At 35.2% G+C, this 19,543-nt stretch overlaps 1 protein-coding gene across 7 annotated transcripts in view; it reads left to right on the top strand.

Annotated features, from left to right (window-relative positions):
• The window catches only part of Rasal2 (RAS protein activator like 2), a 261,335-nt gene that overhangs the window by 43,417 nt on the left and 198,375 nt on the right, over positions 1-19,543 (top strand). Inside the window, exon 1 of one of the 7 annotated variants that reach the window (XM_090340370.1) lies at positions 1,798-1,834. The exons of the other annotated variants lie outside the window; for them this stretch is intronic. Coding sequence (XP_090196496.1) covers positions 1,813-1,834 — 22 coding nt within the window. The 5' untranslated portion in view covers positions 1,798-1,812. Of the gene's footprint in view, positions 1-1,797; positions 1,835-19,543 lie in introns of those variants that run through there. 7 annotated transcript variants of the gene reach the window in all.

Below are 19,543 nucleotides of genomic sequence, written 5' to 3'. Positions count from 1 at the left end.
GAACATTTGATTTGTTTTCACATTTTGACCACAATGAATAATGCTGATAAGAACATTTGTGAACCTGTTATTATTGACTTTTTTTTTTTCTTTAGTACAAGAGTCTGAACTCAGGGCCTTTTACTTCCTAGGAAGGCATCTTAACTGCCTTAGCCATATCTCTAGCTTACTTTGCTTTGGTTTCACATCTGGTGGGCCAGAATGGTAGTCCTTTTATTTAATGCTTGCTGTTATAGTTTAGGTAAAAGTTGTATCTCGGTGTCTAAATGGCATGTTTTTGTTGGTTTTTTGTTGCTGTTGTTGTTTTTGTTTTTGCTTGCAATGACCAACATTGAACCTCAGTCCTCCAGATATTTGCCTCTAAAGTAGATAGGATTTCAGACATGAGCTATCCGTGCCCATCCTCTTGATATATGCTTTTAATTCTCTTGTGTATATACTTAGGAATGAAATGTCTCAGGCATGTGATAATTTCATGCTTAATTTTCTAGAAACTTCCAAAGTGCACCATTTATATTCTCACCCACAATGAAGATGAGGATTTCAGTATTGTCACAACATTTCAATATTGTCACGTCAGTATTTATACTTGCTATTATCCATTATCTGTTCTGTTGTTATTTTAAATAGCTATCTATATGAAGAGACATCACCTGTTTTTTTGTTTTTGTTTTGTTTTTTTGTCTTTTGGCTACTATTTGTTAGGTCTTGAACTCAGGGTGTGTCCTGAGCTTTTTTCAAGTGCTGTCCCTGAGCTTTTTTTACTCAAGGGTGGTAGTGTTCCACCACTTAAGACACAGCTCCACTTCTGGTTCATTCTTTTCTTCTACCTACCCACCCTCTCTCCCTCCCTCCCTGTTTTCCTCCTTCTTTCCTTCCCTTCTTTCCTTCCTATAACAAAATAAGAGTCTCACAGACTTTCATCTCATCTCCAGGCCGGCTTTAAATGATGATCTCAATTCTCAGAAATGGCTAATATATTGATTTTCTTTATCTCTTTCTTGATATCGTTTGAAGACCTTGGAGTTTAAATTCTAATAAAGTCAACTTTAGCTAATTCTTTCTTGATTGTATTATATACAAGAAACCATTGCCTATCCCAAGGTCATGCAGAATATGTCCTTTTTTCTCGCATGCATACACACATATCACATATATTTAGGTTTTTGATTCACAGAGTTTCTATGTATGGAATATATGGATGAATAGGGTCAAACCTCAGTTTTTCATTTGGACATCATGTCAGTCCTGAACCATTTATTAAAGACTTTAGTAAAATACAGCATTAAGTTTTCTTGGCAGCTGTGTCGGTCAGTTTTTACATTTGTTTCAATCCCCTTGAATTGTATTTATTCTGTGTTGCTACCACAGTCTTAATTATTGTGCCTTTGTAGTGGGTTGTGTGTTGTGACCAATCTGTGTGAAAAATATGACAATAATAACTGTGGCACAATATTAATGTGACTACTTAATGGATTTTTATGTAAATCTCCATTAAAAACAGCCTCAAAGACTTAAATGGTAAGAATTTTTAGGTAGAAGTTTTCTGCGAAATGAAATGAGACTACTATAATATGTGCCTACAATGTTTAGGATAAAGTTAAAGTTCTGTGTTATTTTTAGACATAAGTCTAGATATCTTCCTGTTGTGTTCACAAAAGAAACTGTGAGGTAGGTGTGTTGACTTGTGTCTGTAATCTTAGGTACTTGAGGCTGAGATCCAGGAGGATTGCTATTTGGGGCCATCGCTGGCAAAAAGATTTCATAATCCCATCTCAACCAATAAAAAGCTGTGTACAGTGATATGTGCCTATGATCTCAGCTACACAGAAGTGTAAGTAGGAGAATCAAGTTCTAGTCTTGCTCTGCTAAAATGAAACAAAACTAAAAACAAACAAAAAATTTTCAAAAAATAATGAAAGCTAAGAGCTGAGTCAAAAGAATAGATTTTCATTTACTTAACAGAAAGGACTATTCAGAAAATAGGTTTGTGTAAATTTGAGTTTTCTTTTTAAAATAGTGTCTGAGGAAAGAATAGACAATACATCATTACCAATGTAGAAAACTGGATGTTAAATATATGTGAGATCGTTTAAAAAATAATAGTTCATCTAGGATGTAGAATGTGTTACAGTGTAAGCTAAAATAACAAATGTAACTGGCAGTGTTAAAAACCACTGAAGATGAGCTTGATTCATGGCATAAGCAGATGGCATCTTTACTGCTGCCAAAAGGGGCAGAAAATTCCTTAAGCACCCACCTGCATATGTTCTAGTCTTTATCAAATCCTGTGTATTTTTATATAGTCACTCAGTTTTCACAAATACATTTATTAAAGTTGAAACCACAGACAACACAGAAATAGCTATGGGGTAGCCCATATCTCAGATCCTGTGACCAGCCATTGGAAGAAAACTACTGACTAGTGTTTTATGTTTGGCAAAATAGTATAATTGCTATATGTAGATCTATACTTATAGATATAGTCACAAGACAAAGTGGATCAAAAATGTACAATAAGTCAAATCTTTTTTTTTTTACACTGCTAGGTCAATTTCTAGAGGTTTATTTTTCAGCAGAGTACCTTATAACTGTCTGATGTATCTGATCAGAAGTTTTTATTAGTGATATGAGAAGGCACTTGTATTTGTGATGTGATATGATGGTTTAATGTATTACTTTGAAAATTGGGATTGTTATATATTCTATGTTTAGTGTGACTGCACTATGAGCTCTGTTGGATGGTTGGATTTTTGCCTGAAAGCTTATCTTTGATCTCATAGCATCAGTGGATTGGTCTGCACCATCACATTAGAGGTGGGTAATGAATCACATAGAATTAATAGTCTTTGTAATCATTCTCATTACTGTTTCTCACTGAATTTGCTGCCAAATGTTTAATAGCTCATAGAGAGGCCAATATTTTTGAAAATGCATTATAATTTCAAGTTAATTGTGGCTCTGTAAATGTATCTATTCTTTTAACTGCAAAAGTATTTTCTATTTAACATTTAGAATTACCAAGATAATGAAGAAATATCAATGAAGCTATTCTTTTCATTTTTCATTGAGGCTGTAATTATTGTGAGAATGAGATATAATTTTATTCATAAAATTACTTTTAACATCCATATATTCAATCACCTTCATATCCTTTACAAATGTAATTTATGTTCCAAACCCTGGTGCCTTAGACTTGTAATTCTAGTTACTTGGGAGGCTGAGAATGGTAGGATCATGTTCAAGGCAGGAAAAAAATCTCAAGACCTCTGCTTTAACTGTAGCTGGACCCAGTGGCATGAGCCTGTCATTCTCGCTTCATGGGAGACTGACATCAGGAGGCTTCTAGTTCCAGACCATTTCCAGCAGAAAAAGTTAATGAGACTTTTCTGGAAGCCTGTTGAATGGAAGAAGTTGTGTGCAGTGGTGAATACCTGTCATACCAGTTCTAACAGAAAGCCTTAAAATAGGTGGATCATGGCCCAGTGTCATGTCCAAAAGGAAGCAAGACCCTATCTTAAAAATAACTAGTACAGAAAAGGGCTAACACATGGCTCATTGGTACAACATCTGTCTAGAACGCATGAGTCCGAGTTCAAACCCCAGTCTCTCCCAAAAATGTAATTTTTAGCCCATTTTTGGACATTTTTATGACTACCGCCTTAGCTAGTATATAGGTCTTATAGTTGAATATTTCCATATCTTTCTTAAATGTTAGTCTTCCTTTCTATAATGATTGACAAGTTATATTCCTTAGAGGAACTTAGATCTTTAGTGATACAGCTGGCGATAGCACTTATTTGAATGAAGTGTTCATTTACTTTTTATTTATCTTTTATATTGGGGATTAGTTTGTATTTCAGCATGTTCATATCCTCAGATGAGAAATTTTTTTAAAGATGTGCTTTTTGTTCATTACTGTCTACTCTAAATTAATTGCCTCGCTTTGGGGTATAATGAAGTTGCTAATTTTAGATAGATTTAAGGGAATATTTGTTTATTTGAAATAGGGAAGGGAAGAGGAAAAACAAGATGATTGGGAGGGGGTGGGGAAAGGAAATGGGACACAAATATGAGAAGGGGCTATCATTGTTCAAGAAGTAATGTACCATAGGAAAGGGGGGAAAACAAGATGAGGGATAAGGGTGGGGGGGAGGGAAATGGGGACCAAGACATGAGAAAGGGTATCAATGTATGTGAATTAATGCACCTCCTATCTGGCAAATATAATGTAACCCTTCTATTAATTACAATAAAAATATATGAAAAAAAGAAGTAATGTACCTACTACCTGATGAATGTAACTCCTCTACATATTATCCTGACAATAAAATATAATTTAAAAATATATTAAATATTTTTTAAAACAGAGTATCTTTTGTTTTTTTCCTCTTTAAGGAGATACAAACCAAGAGATATGCATAAGTCTTATTGGCTTTGACTAAGACTATTAGAGAGTTGTTTACAGTTTTCATGTGTGTTTTTCTTATACATTCTATTTATTATTAGTTAGCTCTTGAGAATTAGCCAAGTTGCGAATGTTAAGAACAGTTGCATATCTACTTACAGTCTTGAAAATAAAAGCCATGGTGTTTAATTTAGGGGATGTACTGTTTTAAAATGGAATGGAAGTAGGTAGGTGGGCCTGACCCCAAAACAACTGGTAAAATATGTGGGTATTTGCCATTCCACTTTATATTTTAAAGAAAATACATCATGGAAAATTTAAAATAGATTAATAGTTTGGCTAAGTGATTATGATACACTTATTTCCACTTTTAAATCTTTAGTGTATGACTACATCCTTTTACATTGCTCTTCACTCCCATTTATTTTAACTTATCTTTTCTTATTCAATTCCAGTTTGCCTTTCTTTTCTGAAAAGGGTAAAGTAAAATTAGGCAATATTCTCTGCTACGATCATTTGTTGCTAAGAAAGATTTAAGACCGTCAAGAGAAGATTTTATGGAAAATTAATATTTCATGGTATCTGTATATTTCCTTTTTACCCAAATTCTAATCTACTGTTGACCTTTTTTGAGTTCTTAAGGTTTTACATACATTCAGAATGTGCTAGCACTTCTTGACTGTTAAACATATATACACTTCTATGTACACATAGTATATACATGTTTAAAATTGGTCTTTTTAGTTTATTTGAATTGTTCTTCATTTCATTTTTTCATCTTTTCTCATTTATTTATTGATTTGTCTCAACTATTATGAATTGGTACAGTGAATTAGTTTCAGCCACATTTCTGGCATATTTTCTCATTCAACATTAACTTGGTGGTCTCTGATCTTAATAACTTAATACTGAACTAATTATTTGTCTTATCAATAGTCAGTAAATTTTTATGCCACTAAATTTCATTTATTTCTAGTAATTTTTAATTTTTCAGTATCATTTGTTGCTCAAGAATAATATCTAGTCACACGGTATCTATTGTAGTAAACTGGAAAATCTAAAAGCTCCTCTTTTTGCTCAAAGAAAAAGTTTGAATATACCACAGAATTGAGAAATAGAAAGGATGGGGTAGGTCAAAGGTGGGATGAAGATGTTGAAGCGATGATACAGATCAAGTATTGACACATAAACTGCTTTATGAAATACAAAAAAATGCATAATCTAAATTAAGGTAAGGCGAAGAGTGGGTGAGAATATTGAAAGGGATGATATTGATCAAGATGCACTATGTTCATAAACTGCTTTACTTTTTTTTTGCCCAGTCCTGGGCCTTGAACACGGCCTGAGCACTGTCCTTGGGTTTTTCCCACTTGAGCCACAGCACCACTTACAGCTTTTTTCTATGTATATAGTGAACCCCAGGTCTTCATGCATGTTAGGCAAGCACTCTACCACTGGGCCAAACTCCCAGCCCTGCTTTACTTTTTTCTATAGCTACTTAATGATAATAAAAATATTAAATTGTAAAACTTGATGCACACACATGCATGCACACATGCGCGCCCCCCCCCCCAAACACGCACACTATGGTCTCCAGTTCCATTCACTTGCTAGAAAGCAATACAATTTTATTCCACTTGATGAATTGTGTGTGTGTGTGTGTGTGTGTGTGTGTGTGTGTGTATGTGTGTATCATTTTCTTTCTTTTTTATTCATCTGTTAATGGTCACCTAGTCTGATTCTATGCTTCAGATACTGTGAATAGTAAAGCAATAAATATGGATATACAGATTATTTTATTTTTTATTTATTTTTATTTTTTTATTGTAATTAGTAAAAGGGTTACATGATATTTGCCAGATAGAAGGTGCATTAATTCACATACATTGATACCCTTTCACATGTCTTGGTACCCATTACCCTCCCCCCCCACACCCCCCACCCGTCTTGGTTTTCCCCCCTTCCCTATCAAATTTCAAATATCCAAATACAAATAAATTCAATATATCAGATAACAAAGTGAGATACTATACCAATATGAGATAACCAAGGGACAGCAAAGGAGATGAGAGACAACATAGTACATTAAGGACAACAATCATTCATTATATGGCTTTTGTTTCAATATCCTGGAGGTCCTTTCAATTAGCTTCACATTATATAGCCTTATGTATCAAGATTTTGCTCTATTGCAAATCTCTGCTAGTAGAGCCCAAGGTTTCTACTGATTATGACGAATGAGGAAAACCATTGAGCCTAAGTTCCTTTGAGTCTGGCTTACTTCACTTAATATGATTTTTTCTAAGTCTTTCCATTTCCTAACAAATGGGGCGATGTCATTCTTTCTGACAGCAGCATAGAATTCCATTGTGTACAAATACCACAACTTGTTGATCCACTCATCAACTGAGGGACATCTAGGTTGGTTCCATATCTTTGCTATGGTGAATAGTGCTGCAATGAACATTGTTGTGCTAGTGGGTTTAGTATGTCCTTGTTTCTGGATGGTTGGGTAAATGCCAAGTAGTGGAATTGCTGGGTCATAGGGGAGTTCTATGTTTAGTCTTTTGAGGCACTGCCACACTGCTTTCCATAGTGGTTGAACGAGTTTGCACTCCCACCAACAGTGTAGTAGTGATCCCTCCTGGCCACATCCCCTCCAGCATCTGTTGTCATTCGTTTTCCATACAGATTATTTTAAACATGCATTTTTCTATCACATTTATAGTGAATGATGATCTAACATGCTTCTAAGCAAGGATATTGTGGGGAAAAAAGAGTTAATGGAAAACGGGACTTTGTTAGCTCATGCCTGTAATCCTAGCTACTCAGACTGAAATCCAGGGATTGTGGTTTGAAGCGTGGACAGGAAAATTTGATGAGACTTATCTCCAGTTAAGCACCAAAAAGCTAGAAATGGAGTTGTGGCTCAAGTGGTAGAGTACTAACCTTGCGCAAAAGAGTTCAGGGACAGTGCCTAGACTTTCCAGGTTCAAGTTCCCGTGATAGTGTACACATTATTCCCCCAACTTCCCCTCACCCCTTCAGTGGGTGACTTTTCTTACCAGACATAAAATGTTTTATAGTTTACATTGTTTTCAGACAGAAAAAAAAGAATGAAAAAATAATCCTTAAACCATTAGGTTATGTTGGAGATGAGTTATTGGTAGATCATTCTAGAAGGCCAAAATAGATAAATGGAAGATTAATTTCCTTGTTTTGCATCTGTATTTAAACACTGTTCATGCATGAACCCTTTGACTTTGGAATTTACTTTCCAAGGATAATTGCATGCAGTAGCTAATTCTTCCATGAGCTAATAACTTCAGCTTCTTTTTGAGCTTACTTTAAAAAGTAAGTCATCCGGGCCAGGAGTTGGCCTAGTGGTAGAGTGCTTGCCTAGCATGCGCCAGGACCCAAGTTTGAGTCCTCAGTACCACATACATAGGAAAAAAAAGCCAAAAGTGGTGCTGTGGCTCAAGTGATAGAACTCTAGCCTTGAGAAAGCCCAAGGACAGTACTTAGGCCCTGAGCTCAAGCAGGGCTGGCAAAAACAAAAACAAAGTCATCCTTGCTAGATTTGAGATTTTTGCTGATTTGTTTTCGAATCAGTAAAAATTATGGTCAAATTTTGATACACATATTAGATATGAATAGCTTGAAAGTTTGTGAAAATGATAACTATACAGATTGGAAATATTTTTCTAGTCCAAAATATAACTAAAGATATTTTAATTATAAAATAATTATTTTGTAATTATTAATTATATTATTAACTACACTATTAACTGTACTATAAATTATAAAATTATTTACCAACCAGTTTGAAATTACCTGTTCTATGATCAAATTATTAAATTATTTATTTGAAGTACTTATTTATAGTATTGTTGTAGGTTTGTTTCCTTATCTGTTTCTCTGGAGTCATCTTACACCAATCTACCCTCTCCTCTCCTCTATACTCAACATTGTTTGATGTTTTTTAGTTTTTCTTTTATTTTAGGACCAGAAATTTGAACTCAGTGCCTCAACATTTGCTTGAGTGGCTTGCTCTACCACTTGAGCCATGCTTCCAGTCTTGCTTTTTACTGATTATTTTGGAGACTGATTCTTAGAAAAGCCAAAATTTACCTTATTCCTTTTATGTTGTTTTATCTCAGGTACTTGTTACATCACTATACATCTGACTAAACTTTTGTTAAAGGAAAGTAAAAAGATCTGAAGGCCTATATTTCTGGCACTTTGTTGTGGAAAGTTAAGATCTTACATCACTTCTTGGGTATGTGCAGTTTCCACAGAGAAGGTGATGCCTGGCAGAAGGCAGTCAGATAGATACATAGCTTGAGTACAATTGGAGAATTGGGGAAGCTATTATTGTTACTACTTTTTTAAGGAATAAAAGCTCTCTGTAGGGCTAACTTTCGATGAGTTAAATAGAAACTAATGAAAAACTATGTTAAATCTGGATTTTATATTACGATGTACATTCCAGTAATTATAGGTCATTCTTTGATAAATAGAACAGTTAGAAATTGTTGGTTACGTATATTCTACTTTACAAACAGACCAATAATCCTGTATCATAATCCCCTTTAAACATAAGCTCAAAAGTACAAGTAAGGCAGGGAGTGTGGCCTAGTGGTAGAGTGCTTGCCTAGCATGCACAAAGCCCTAGTTTGATTCCTCAGTACCTCACATACAGAAAATGCTGGAAGTGGTGCTGTGCTTCAAGGGGTAGAGTGCTAGCCTTGAGAAAGTCCAGGGACAGTGCCCAGGCCCTGAGTTCAAACCCCACGACTGGGGGGGAAAAGTACGTATGTTATTAAACAAATATTAAGCATCCCAAGAAATGTCATAAGTAGTACCTCTTCAATCCCCTCTTTTGGCTAGAAGTTTATTTGTTGGGAGAGCCTTATAGCAGCAAACTAAATTACTTTTGTTTCATAATTCAATGAAGCTATACTGAAAGGAATAAAGGTTAACAGCACTATTGAAAAGCCAGAGCATGGTTTTATGGCACACTTTGAAAAGCTTAATTCTATTATAAGAAGATTGTTACTTTATTGCAAAGATGATATACAAAGGGGTTACAGTTACATAAGTTAGGTCATGAGTATATTTCTTTTTGACTCCCTCATTTTCATTCACTTTCCCATTCCTCCTCACCCAAGTTATAAAATTCATTTCCATTATAGTGTCTGGTGAGTATCACTGTTGTATTGGTTCACTCTTTGCCCCACCATTTTTGTAAATCCACTTTCTTCCCTCAAATTAGATAAACTTATATACAAAACAAAGGATACAGAAATCAAAACCAGTGACAATAGGTAACAAACCAAAGGAACAACAGAAAAAAGAAAAAAGTAACTGCAGACAGTATATGCATGCATGTGTGTGCGTGCGCGCGCACACACACACATTCACACCCTCTTGTTTGCATTTCTTGGAGTTCATTTTGATAAACATCATTTTATATAGTCATATATTGTGATACTAAGAATGTCCTAGGCATTCCAGTTACTACAAATGAGGGGAACCATGTGGCCTGTATTTTTTTTTTGGAGTCTGGTTTGCTTTGCTCAATATTTTTCCAAGTCTTTGCATTTCCTTATGAATGGGGCAATGTCATTCTTTCGTTGGAAGCCTAGAATTTTATTGTGTATACCACATTTTCTTGATCTATTCATCTACTGAGAGATATTTGGGTTAATTCTATATCTTAGATATTGTTTATTTGAAAGTTTTTTTTTTGCCAGGCCCAGAGTTCAAACCCCATGATCCCCCCACAAACACACAAAAAAGATATTTTCATTTGTTTTACCTGTCTCTCCATATTCCTTTTTTAGCAGCTAGTGCAACTCACCATTCTTCCATACCTAAATATAAATGGCTTTTTTGATAGGAACTTACTTTTCTATTTCATTTTCCCTTGAACTTACATTGCTTTATATGTACATGTGGCTTAAACTTATTACAGTCATTTGATACAAAGAATGAGTTTGAAGTTTAAAGGTAGAGATTTTTGGTTCAGCATATCCACACAGCTATTCAACCTATCATGCTCAAATGATGAAATACAAAACTAGTTACATTAAATCATTTAAGAAATAGTGCTTGTGGATTCATAGTTTGAATGATTTAAGACTTTTTCGAAAGGGTAAGTTTGATTACTGTTGCCAAATTTTGGCTACCAATATTCATAGAAGGTTGGTTTCTGGACCCTCTGAGGTTACCAAAATCCTAAGCTGTTTATGTTAAGTATTTGCACAATTTCTTGAATACTTACTTTGTTTCTTGTATAAATTACAGATGCAACCATTGTAGATATAACTACTTTTTATTTACTTGGCTGCTTAAATTAGCAGATATGGACCCTGCAGATATCAAGGGATGATCATACAATAATACAGTGCTCTAGTCTTGTTGCCAGGTTAACATCAGATATGCAATCCTCCTGCCTCTGCCTCCTGAGTGCTGGTATTAACAGGCATGTGCTAACACACCTAGTTATTTTCTACTATTAGTTAAGCAGTAATTGAAGCCAGGTAGGGTGTGTGTGTGTGTGTGTGTGTGTGTGTGTGTGTGTGTAGACTATCTTTTTGTCATTTATGTTTTTTGGAATAATAGATGCTGTGAGAGTCAATAGGCTATACCAGATGTCATAGAATTTTTTTTTTTTTTTGCCAGTCCTGGGGTTGAGCTCAGGGCCTGAGCACTGTCCTTGGACTTTTCTCAAGGCTAGAGCTCTACCACTTGAGCTTCTGGCTTTTTTCTATGTATGAGGTACTGAGGAATCGAACCCGGGTCTTTGTGCATTCTAGGCAGGCACTCTGCCATTAAGCCAAACTCCTGGCCAGTCATAGAATTTTTATAATGCGTGTTTGTTTTTCTGAAGGCTTTAATTAATGGCCAAAAGCAATCATGGGTTAGGCTACCTTTTATTCTCCATATCACCAGCCTTGTTTTAACAAAATCTGTTTCAGACCAGTACAATTTGGTGGAGATCCTACTTACTGGCAATGCTAGGCCTGGCCCAGCGTAGCCTTTCTTCTTGAACCAGACCTCTTTGAGAGATTGTTTTATGGACTCTGTCTCCTGTTTCAAACAAGCTGACTGTTATATGCTTGCCTTAGACTTTAATGTGATTCTTTAAATATTGAAACGTTGAAAGTATTTGAGTCTTATTGTTGTTCATGATTATTTCAGGCAATAAAGAATTATATTTAATTATAATCACTGCACAATGAGATGGTTTTCTGAGAAAGACTCTACATACTTTTCTGACTTTTGAAAGCAAAGTAGTTTGTACAATCTTCACATTCCAAAGAAGGTATAGGTACTTTGTTGAACTTTTGTTCCATGCATAAGAATATTCTATAGCTATGAGATAGGATTGTAGATGTCCATCAAAATACCATAGAGGAATACACATGCAGCTGTATCATAGGCAAGTCAAATAAAATTAAATGTCCATCAACATTTGAGAAGTGAAATTGTGATTACGTAATAGCACAACAGACAAGCAACAAAAAAATCATATAGGTTGGGGATATAGTTTCATATTAGAGTGTTTGAGTAGCATTCACAAAGCCCAAGTTAGCCCCAGAAGCATTATAATATATATATATATATGAATCAACTATTACATATACCAAGGTAGATGAATCTCAAGACATGATGATGAACAAAAGAAGCAAGACGAAAGTTTTTACTCATTAATTTAAAAAATGGGTCAGACCAATTTATCACAGAAGTGAAAATAGTGGTATCTAGATTTGGGGAGAATATGAATAGAACAGAATGGAAAAGAGTATGACGGGGCCGGGGCCTCTTGGAATGCTAGAAATATGTGTTATAATAGTGAGTACATAGGTGTATGTGAGAACTCTTTGAACTGTGTAGTTCAAATATGTGGATTTTACATATTTTGTACCTCCTAGGACAAAACCTGAAAATAATATATTTCCATTCAAAATCAAAGAGATGAGCAAGAACAGTTATTTTTTTGTAAAACTAGTTACTACAACTACACATACAATTTGGAATTTGACTAATTTGGAATTTAGTATTTGGAAACACTTGAAAGATAAGCCAAATATAAAATCAGATACTTTCTGAGCACCTAAGATAAATTTCATAGGAAGATGTTATCAACTTCTACCTGGTAAAGGCTGCTAAGGTCTTTAGCTTATAAGGTGCTATAGTTATCTCAATTCCAAGTAGGAAGCATATTAAAAGGGACATATTAATTATTTAGGTCTTGAGTTTATAGTTATCTAACCATTCTTGTAATGTCTACTTTGCTGTTACTTTATTCTGCATGTCTTTAAGGTCCTAATTTAACCATGGAAATTATTTTTCTAAAGTTACTTCATGTCTTAGCTCAATATACAGCAGCGAAATGCAAAACTTCAGAGATAAGCTGTAATTCAAATGTAGAGCATGTGCCCAGCATGCAAATGGCCCTTCATTTAATCATCAGAACTACAAAAATGGCCTAGCTGTAGAGTACTTGCCTAGCATGCACAAATGCACAAAGACCTGGGTTCAATTCCTCGGCACCACATAGAGAGAAAAAAGCCAGAAGGGGTGCTGAGGTTCAAGTGGTAGAGCTCTAGCCTTGAGAAAGTCTGAGGACAATGCTCAGGCCCTGAGCTCAAGCCCAGGACTGTCCCTCCCCCCCCACCAAAAAAAGGAGCATAAAAATAAAACTTCTTTCTGTAACAAAGATAAATTAAGCCAAGGTATATTAATCCTCTTCTTTCATTAGGTACTACAATTCTACATTTCCTATTATAGGTAGAATTTTGTTTGAACTTAAGTTCCAATATTAAATGACTTGCTTTATATGATTTCAGGTAGTGTGTAGCAGAGTCAGTGTTACATTCAAACATGGCAGAGACTGCTGCTTATCAAACCTAATTGTTCACTCTGGTCATTCTGTAGCTCAGCTATACCTGAATTCCATTACTCAGGTTCTCCTTTCATTAGTTTTAGCTATGTTCTAGCTAAGAACTTGGATGGAAGTATACTAGTATGCTTGTTTGATAGAGATGATGTTGTGGACTAGGAAGTCATGGAGGATAGAAGCTTGAGTCCTGAATACTCAATTAGATCATTAATCAGTAGGAAATAAGCTTCTGTTTTGTGCTGCTGCTAATACTTGGGTGATGTGGCACCTAAGAATTATTGCTTTACTACTATACCAAGTCTGTCTGACTATAACTCAGGATGGCATTGTGCTTTATTTTCATTTTTGGTCTAAAAAGAATATTCAGTCCAATCAGTTATAGTAAAAACAATGTAGCTTACCTAACTAGCATCTCATGTTTTCCTGGTTGCCTGATTTAGGATGTAAGTCTACACAATTATTACAATTTTAGTTATTGGTTTTGACCTGTTTTGCAATCAGAATTTGAGGAAGATATGATGTTCAAAGGATAAAACAGGAGATTATAGCAAATCTAAATATTTTCTGGAGACCATAAAGTAGTAAGCAAGAAGTGGTACTTCCAGTTATTTTAGATTTTTAAGAGCGATTTTAGCTTGACAGAGAACTGAGTAGAAAATACAAAGAATACTGCCATCTCATACTTTCCCCCAAACCTACTTAGCAACACCTCACACAAGATTGATATGTGTCATAAAATGTGTACAGTGATACATCATTATCATCCAGAGTCAATTAACATAAAGTGTTATGTGGGTTGTGGATTTGTGTAAGCGTGATAACTGTCATTTTCACTACCTATCTTACAGGATATTTTCACTCTTCCAAATAGCCTTTGTATTATGCCTGTTCATTCCAAGTTAATCCCAGCATCCTAACCCTAATTAACCCCTGACAACAATTGAGATTTCATTCTACTAATTAAATGCAGTTCTCTAAAAATTCCAATAGCATTCTTCACAGAACTAGGAAAAAAGACCCTAAAATTCATGTAGAAACACAAGAAGCCCTGAATAGTCAAAGTTATCTTGATCAAAAAGCTATGCTGGAAGTGTCACGATTCTTATGCAACAGTGAAATAGTAAAAAGAGCAGCATTAAAATAAAAACGATAAGTACTGACACAGCAAAGGAGACAATTAACAAGAGATCTTCCAGAATAGGAGACTTTTTATTCAGCTGACAGAAGATTACTATCCAGGAAAAACTGAAAACTAAAATAAAAAGAGCAAATAAATTCAGGCATGGTGGCTCACACCTGTAATCCTAGCTACTCAGGAGGCTGAGATCTGAAGATCAAGGTTCAAAGCCAGCCCAGGCACAAAAGGACCTGAGACTCTTTTCTACAATTAACCTCTAGAAAATGGGAAGTGGGGCTTGGCTCATGGGTAGGGTGGTAGCCTTGAGCTAAAGAGCTCAAGGACAGTGCTCTGGCCAAGTTCAAGTCCCATGACCCACAAAAAAAAAAAAAGAGCAAATACTCCAGTCATTAAATGACCTAAAACAACTTAACATTTTTCAAAAGTAGACCTACAAGTTGGGCATCAGTAGCTCATGCCTGTAATCCCAAATACTCAGGAAACTGAAATATGAGGATTATAATTCAAAGCTAGCTTGAACAGACCAATCTGAGAGATTCTTATCTCCAATTAACCTTCAAAGAGCCGGAAGTGGAGATATGGCTCAAGTGATAGACTGCCAACTTTGATCAAAAAAAGTCAAGTGAAACCATGAGCCCAAGGTTCAAGCTCAAGTATTGACAAAGCAAACAAAACCCCCAGACATATAAACATGTAAATTTTTATATATATATATATATAGGTATAAATACACACACACACACACACACACACACACACACACACTGTTCATCATCTTTAGATATCAAGAGAAAGGCAAAGCAAAATCTTCATTGAGATGTCTTCTAGCCGTAGTTAGAATAGCTGTCATCAGAAACGCCAAAATCATCTGGGCCCAGGCCCATAATCCTAACTAGTCAGGAAGCTGAGATCTGAAGATTGCGGTTCAAAGCCAGCTCAGGTAGAAAAGTTTGTGAAACTCTTACCGCCAATAAAATATTCAGAGAAAACTGGAGTGGCACTGTGGTTCAAGTGGTAGAGTGCTAGCCTTGAACACAAAGGGGCTCAAGGACAGCACCTCGGCCCTGTGTTCAAGCTCCCCCGGACCACCACCTCCATCCCCCGAAAAAAAGCCCACTAAAGCAAAAAACATAGTAAGAAAAGGAATCTTTGTGTACTGCTGATAGGATTGTAAATTAGTCCACTTTCTGTGGAAATCAGTATGGATGTTTCAAAAAAACATTGAAATTAAGATTTACTAAACAATCCAGGTGTATTTCTTTGATCCTGAAGGGATCAAAATCAGCATACAGTAGAGATATCTGCATATCTATGCTCTTTTTGATCCTATTTACAATAGCAAAGTGATAGAATTGACCTAAGTGTCCATTAAAGGGTGAATGGATAAAGAAAAGATGGCACCTACATACACAGCAGAATATTTATTCAGCCATATAAAAAATGAAATCATGTCATTTCTGAGGAACTAAATGGATCCAGGTATTTAAGCCAGATTATTCAGAGACAATTCTTGAAATGTTTTCTCTCATATGTGGACTCTAGAAAAGATGAAAAAGGAAAGGACACATGAAAATGAAAATACAGAGGGACTATTGGAGAAGAGGAAAGAACTCAGGAAATGGAGAAAAGATGAGAGTATAAACGGTGTAAATATGATTGTGTGAATTATGTGCATGTTTATCACAGTGAAACCTTTTTTACACAGTTAATGTAGAGTATAAAAATAAGTATGATTAAAAATAACATTAAATAAAGCAGTAGTTTATAAATAAATGATAGGCAATTTTCCAATTGGCTGTCCACTTTACATTGCCACTAGCAATGAATTTAGTGTTCTTGGTGTTTAAATATTTACAATTCTGTTGGATGTGGTTGTATGTATTGTTTTAACATATTATTCCTTAGTAACATATTTTATACATTATGTTTGCCATGTTTTCAGATTTCCCTCTTTTAAAATTGATTTCAGGGGCCGGGAGTTTGGCCTAGTGGTTAAAGTGCTTGCCTAGCATGCATGAAGACCCGGGTTCGATTCCTCGGTACCACATTCATAGAAAAATGCCGGAAGTGGTGCTGAGGCTCAAGTGGTAGAGCTCTAGCCTTGAGAAAGTCCAAGGACAGTGCTCAGGCCCTGAGCCGAAGCCCAGGACTGGCAAAAAAAAAAAAATTTGATTTCATCCCTGTTTTCTGCTTATTTTGAAATTGTTTTAGTGTTCTAAGGTAAAAACCTTAGATTATTGATTTGAAACATTGTTTACAATATCGACTGTGCTTCCACTTTACATTCAAGTGGCTTTCACTGATATCCCACAGAATTTGATAAATTTTACTTTTGTATTTTAATTTAAATTATTTTAAATTTCTCTTTAGTTTTCTTTTCTAAATGTTATGTAGAAATGTGTGGCTTTATCTCCAAGTGCTCATGGATTTTCTGGCTGTCTTGTATATTGATTTCTTGTTTAGTTCTGTGTGGTCTCAGAGCATTGATGATTTTGAATTTGCCAGGGTTTATTTTGTAGCCCAGAATGTGATGTACATTGTTCAGTGTTCCATGTGTGCTTGCAAAGAATGTGGATTCTGCTGCTGTTGGCTGAAATTGTCTAGGGATACCAATTATATTCAATTGATTAATGGTGTCACATTCAACTATAACCTACTGATTTTCTCCCTGTTAGATCTGTCCATTTGTAATGGAGATATATATGTCCAATGATAACGGTGAATTTGTTTTTCCTTGCAACTCTTACTATTACCCTTTCTTCTCAAAAGAAGAAATCAGAGTATGCAAGGGAGAGCAGGATAGAGAGGTAGGGAAGGAGGGAAGGAATTGGTTGCATACACATTGGTGCCCAAGACAGAATCAGAAAGATAGCACAGTTGTAGAGGATAGTACTTATGTCTATTTTCACAGCATAGACTTTCGTGATCACTGCAGTAGTTATGATGCTTTGGTGTTAGGTCCATACACATGATTTGTTAAGTCTTTTGGGGAGAATTGACTTCTTTGTCTTTGTATAATACCCTCTCTTATCCTTAATAGTTTTCCTTCTTCAGAAATCTAATTTGTGTGAGATTGATGTAGCAACTATAGCTTTCTTCTTATTTCTGTTAGCAGGATCTGTCTTTCTCTACTCCTTTGTTTTTATATTCAAAATCGGTTTCTTAGAGATAATATATTTTTGTTCTGCTCTATTCTGACATGTCTTTTTAATCAGTTATTTATTTATTTATTTATTTGTTTATTTTGCCAGTCCTGGGCTTGAGCTCAGGGCCTGAGCACTGTCCTTGGACTTTCTCAAGGTTAGAGCTCTACCACTTGAGCCTCAGCACCACTTCCGGCTGTTTTTTTTCTTCTATGTATGTGGTACCAAGGAATCGAACCCGGGCCTTCGTGCATGCTAGGCAAGCACTTTAACCACTAGGCCAAACTCCCGGCCCCTTAATCAGTTATTTAGCCCATTTTTATGTAGAGATTATTGATAAGTTTGATTTATTATCACATTTGTTAATCACATTTGTAAATTTTTAAAATTTATTGCCCTGTTCTTTGATATCTTTGTGCATTTTTATGGTTTTAACTGAGCATTTTATTTAGCCCCATTTTCTCATTATATAACATATTAATTATGCTTTTTATTTTTAAAATAGTTTATCCTTGGAGCTGCAATATATATATATATATATATTTACCACTAATTCATCTCTACTTTTAAATAACACTGTCACTTCACAAGTAGTATATTTTAGCATAACAATTTTTTATTCCTTTTTTGTCTTTGTGTGCTGGGAATCAAACCCTGGGGGGTCACTCCTGGAAATCCCTGTACTACTCAGCTACATCCTTAATCCCAAAAAACAAAATAAATTGAATTCCTGCCACCAAAATCCTCACTTTTTGGTGCGCAGCTATGTCTGCATTAGAACCAGTTACTTGAATATCAGATGTCTAATTTTAAATGTTGATCACAGTATTATTTTCTAAGTATATTTATTAAGGAAAAACTTGAGAGCCAAAAATACATTATATGGGTTTAAAATTATTCTCTAAATTGTAATTATAGTATTAAAATTGCAATTAACAATGTCCTTGGAAAGCCAATAGCAAATGCTTTTATTAAACTGCCCTAACAAGAGAAACTAATTTTTGCCTTCTCCTGTTATTTCAAAGCATTCTTTTCTTTTTCATTTTTTAATTCTGTTGAGATATCTTTTAAGAAATATATATTTGGTACAATGCAATCTCCCTGAAGTCTGACTATTCCCCTCACCCTTTTGATCTATATTTCTGTGTAATTGTCGGTATCAGAGATACCCTCTCCTCCAGGAGACGGAGCAGGTTGTGCAAGAGCTGTGATAAGGAGAGTGACACCTATGAGGACTGAAAGGATTCTGTAAGAGAGAAACTGAAGATATAGACTAGATAAGAGACCAGTCTATATATTAAAGGATTTTGGTTTAATTATAAAATTAGTAGTAAGCCATTAAAAGTCTTTAAACAAGATGTAGTAAATTTGTATTTCATAGATTATTCTTGTTGTAAAAGTATACTTTTGTCACTTATTATTTCAGTTAATTTTTTTGAGCTAGGCTCTTATTGACTGTATTTAAACTCATGACAGATCAGCCTTTCAAGCAGATGAGATTACAGTCATACCCTTCCTCTCTCTACTTTGACTTGAATATATTCTGACTAAAGTAGGAAAAAAATAGTTACAGGTGACCATAGATCTAAGTAGCTGTAAGTAGATAAATTTAGATAATTCAGGTGAGAGTTAGGGGAGGTGATGAGAAACAAGTAAATTTATATAATACCTAGAAGGGAAGTTAGTGAGAGATGATGCTAATATTTGGGGTTGTATAGCTGGATGGATGCAGTGCCATTCATTAGGATTAAGAACATTGAAATATAGGACCTTTTTTTTAATGTCAGTCTTGGGACTTGAACTCTCTGGGCCTGGGCGCTGTCCTTGAGCTTTTCAGCTCAAGGCTACTGCTCTACCCCTTGAGACACAGTGCCACTTCTGGTTTTCTGGTGGTTAATTGCAGATAAGAGTCTCACAGACTTCAGTGCAAGCTCTGGCGTGAG

This window comes from Megascapheus bottae, chromosome 10 (genome assembly GCF_031878675.1).
Source record: "Megascapheus bottae isolate mThoBot1 chromosome 10, mThoBot2.hap1, whole genome shotgun sequence".
Taxonomy (NCBI): domain Eukaryota; kingdom Metazoa; phylum Chordata; class Mammalia; order Rodentia; family Geomyidae; genus Megascapheus; species Megascapheus bottae.
Note: the sequence above shows the minus strand (reverse complement) of the source record. Positions and strands in the feature narration are given on the sequence as shown.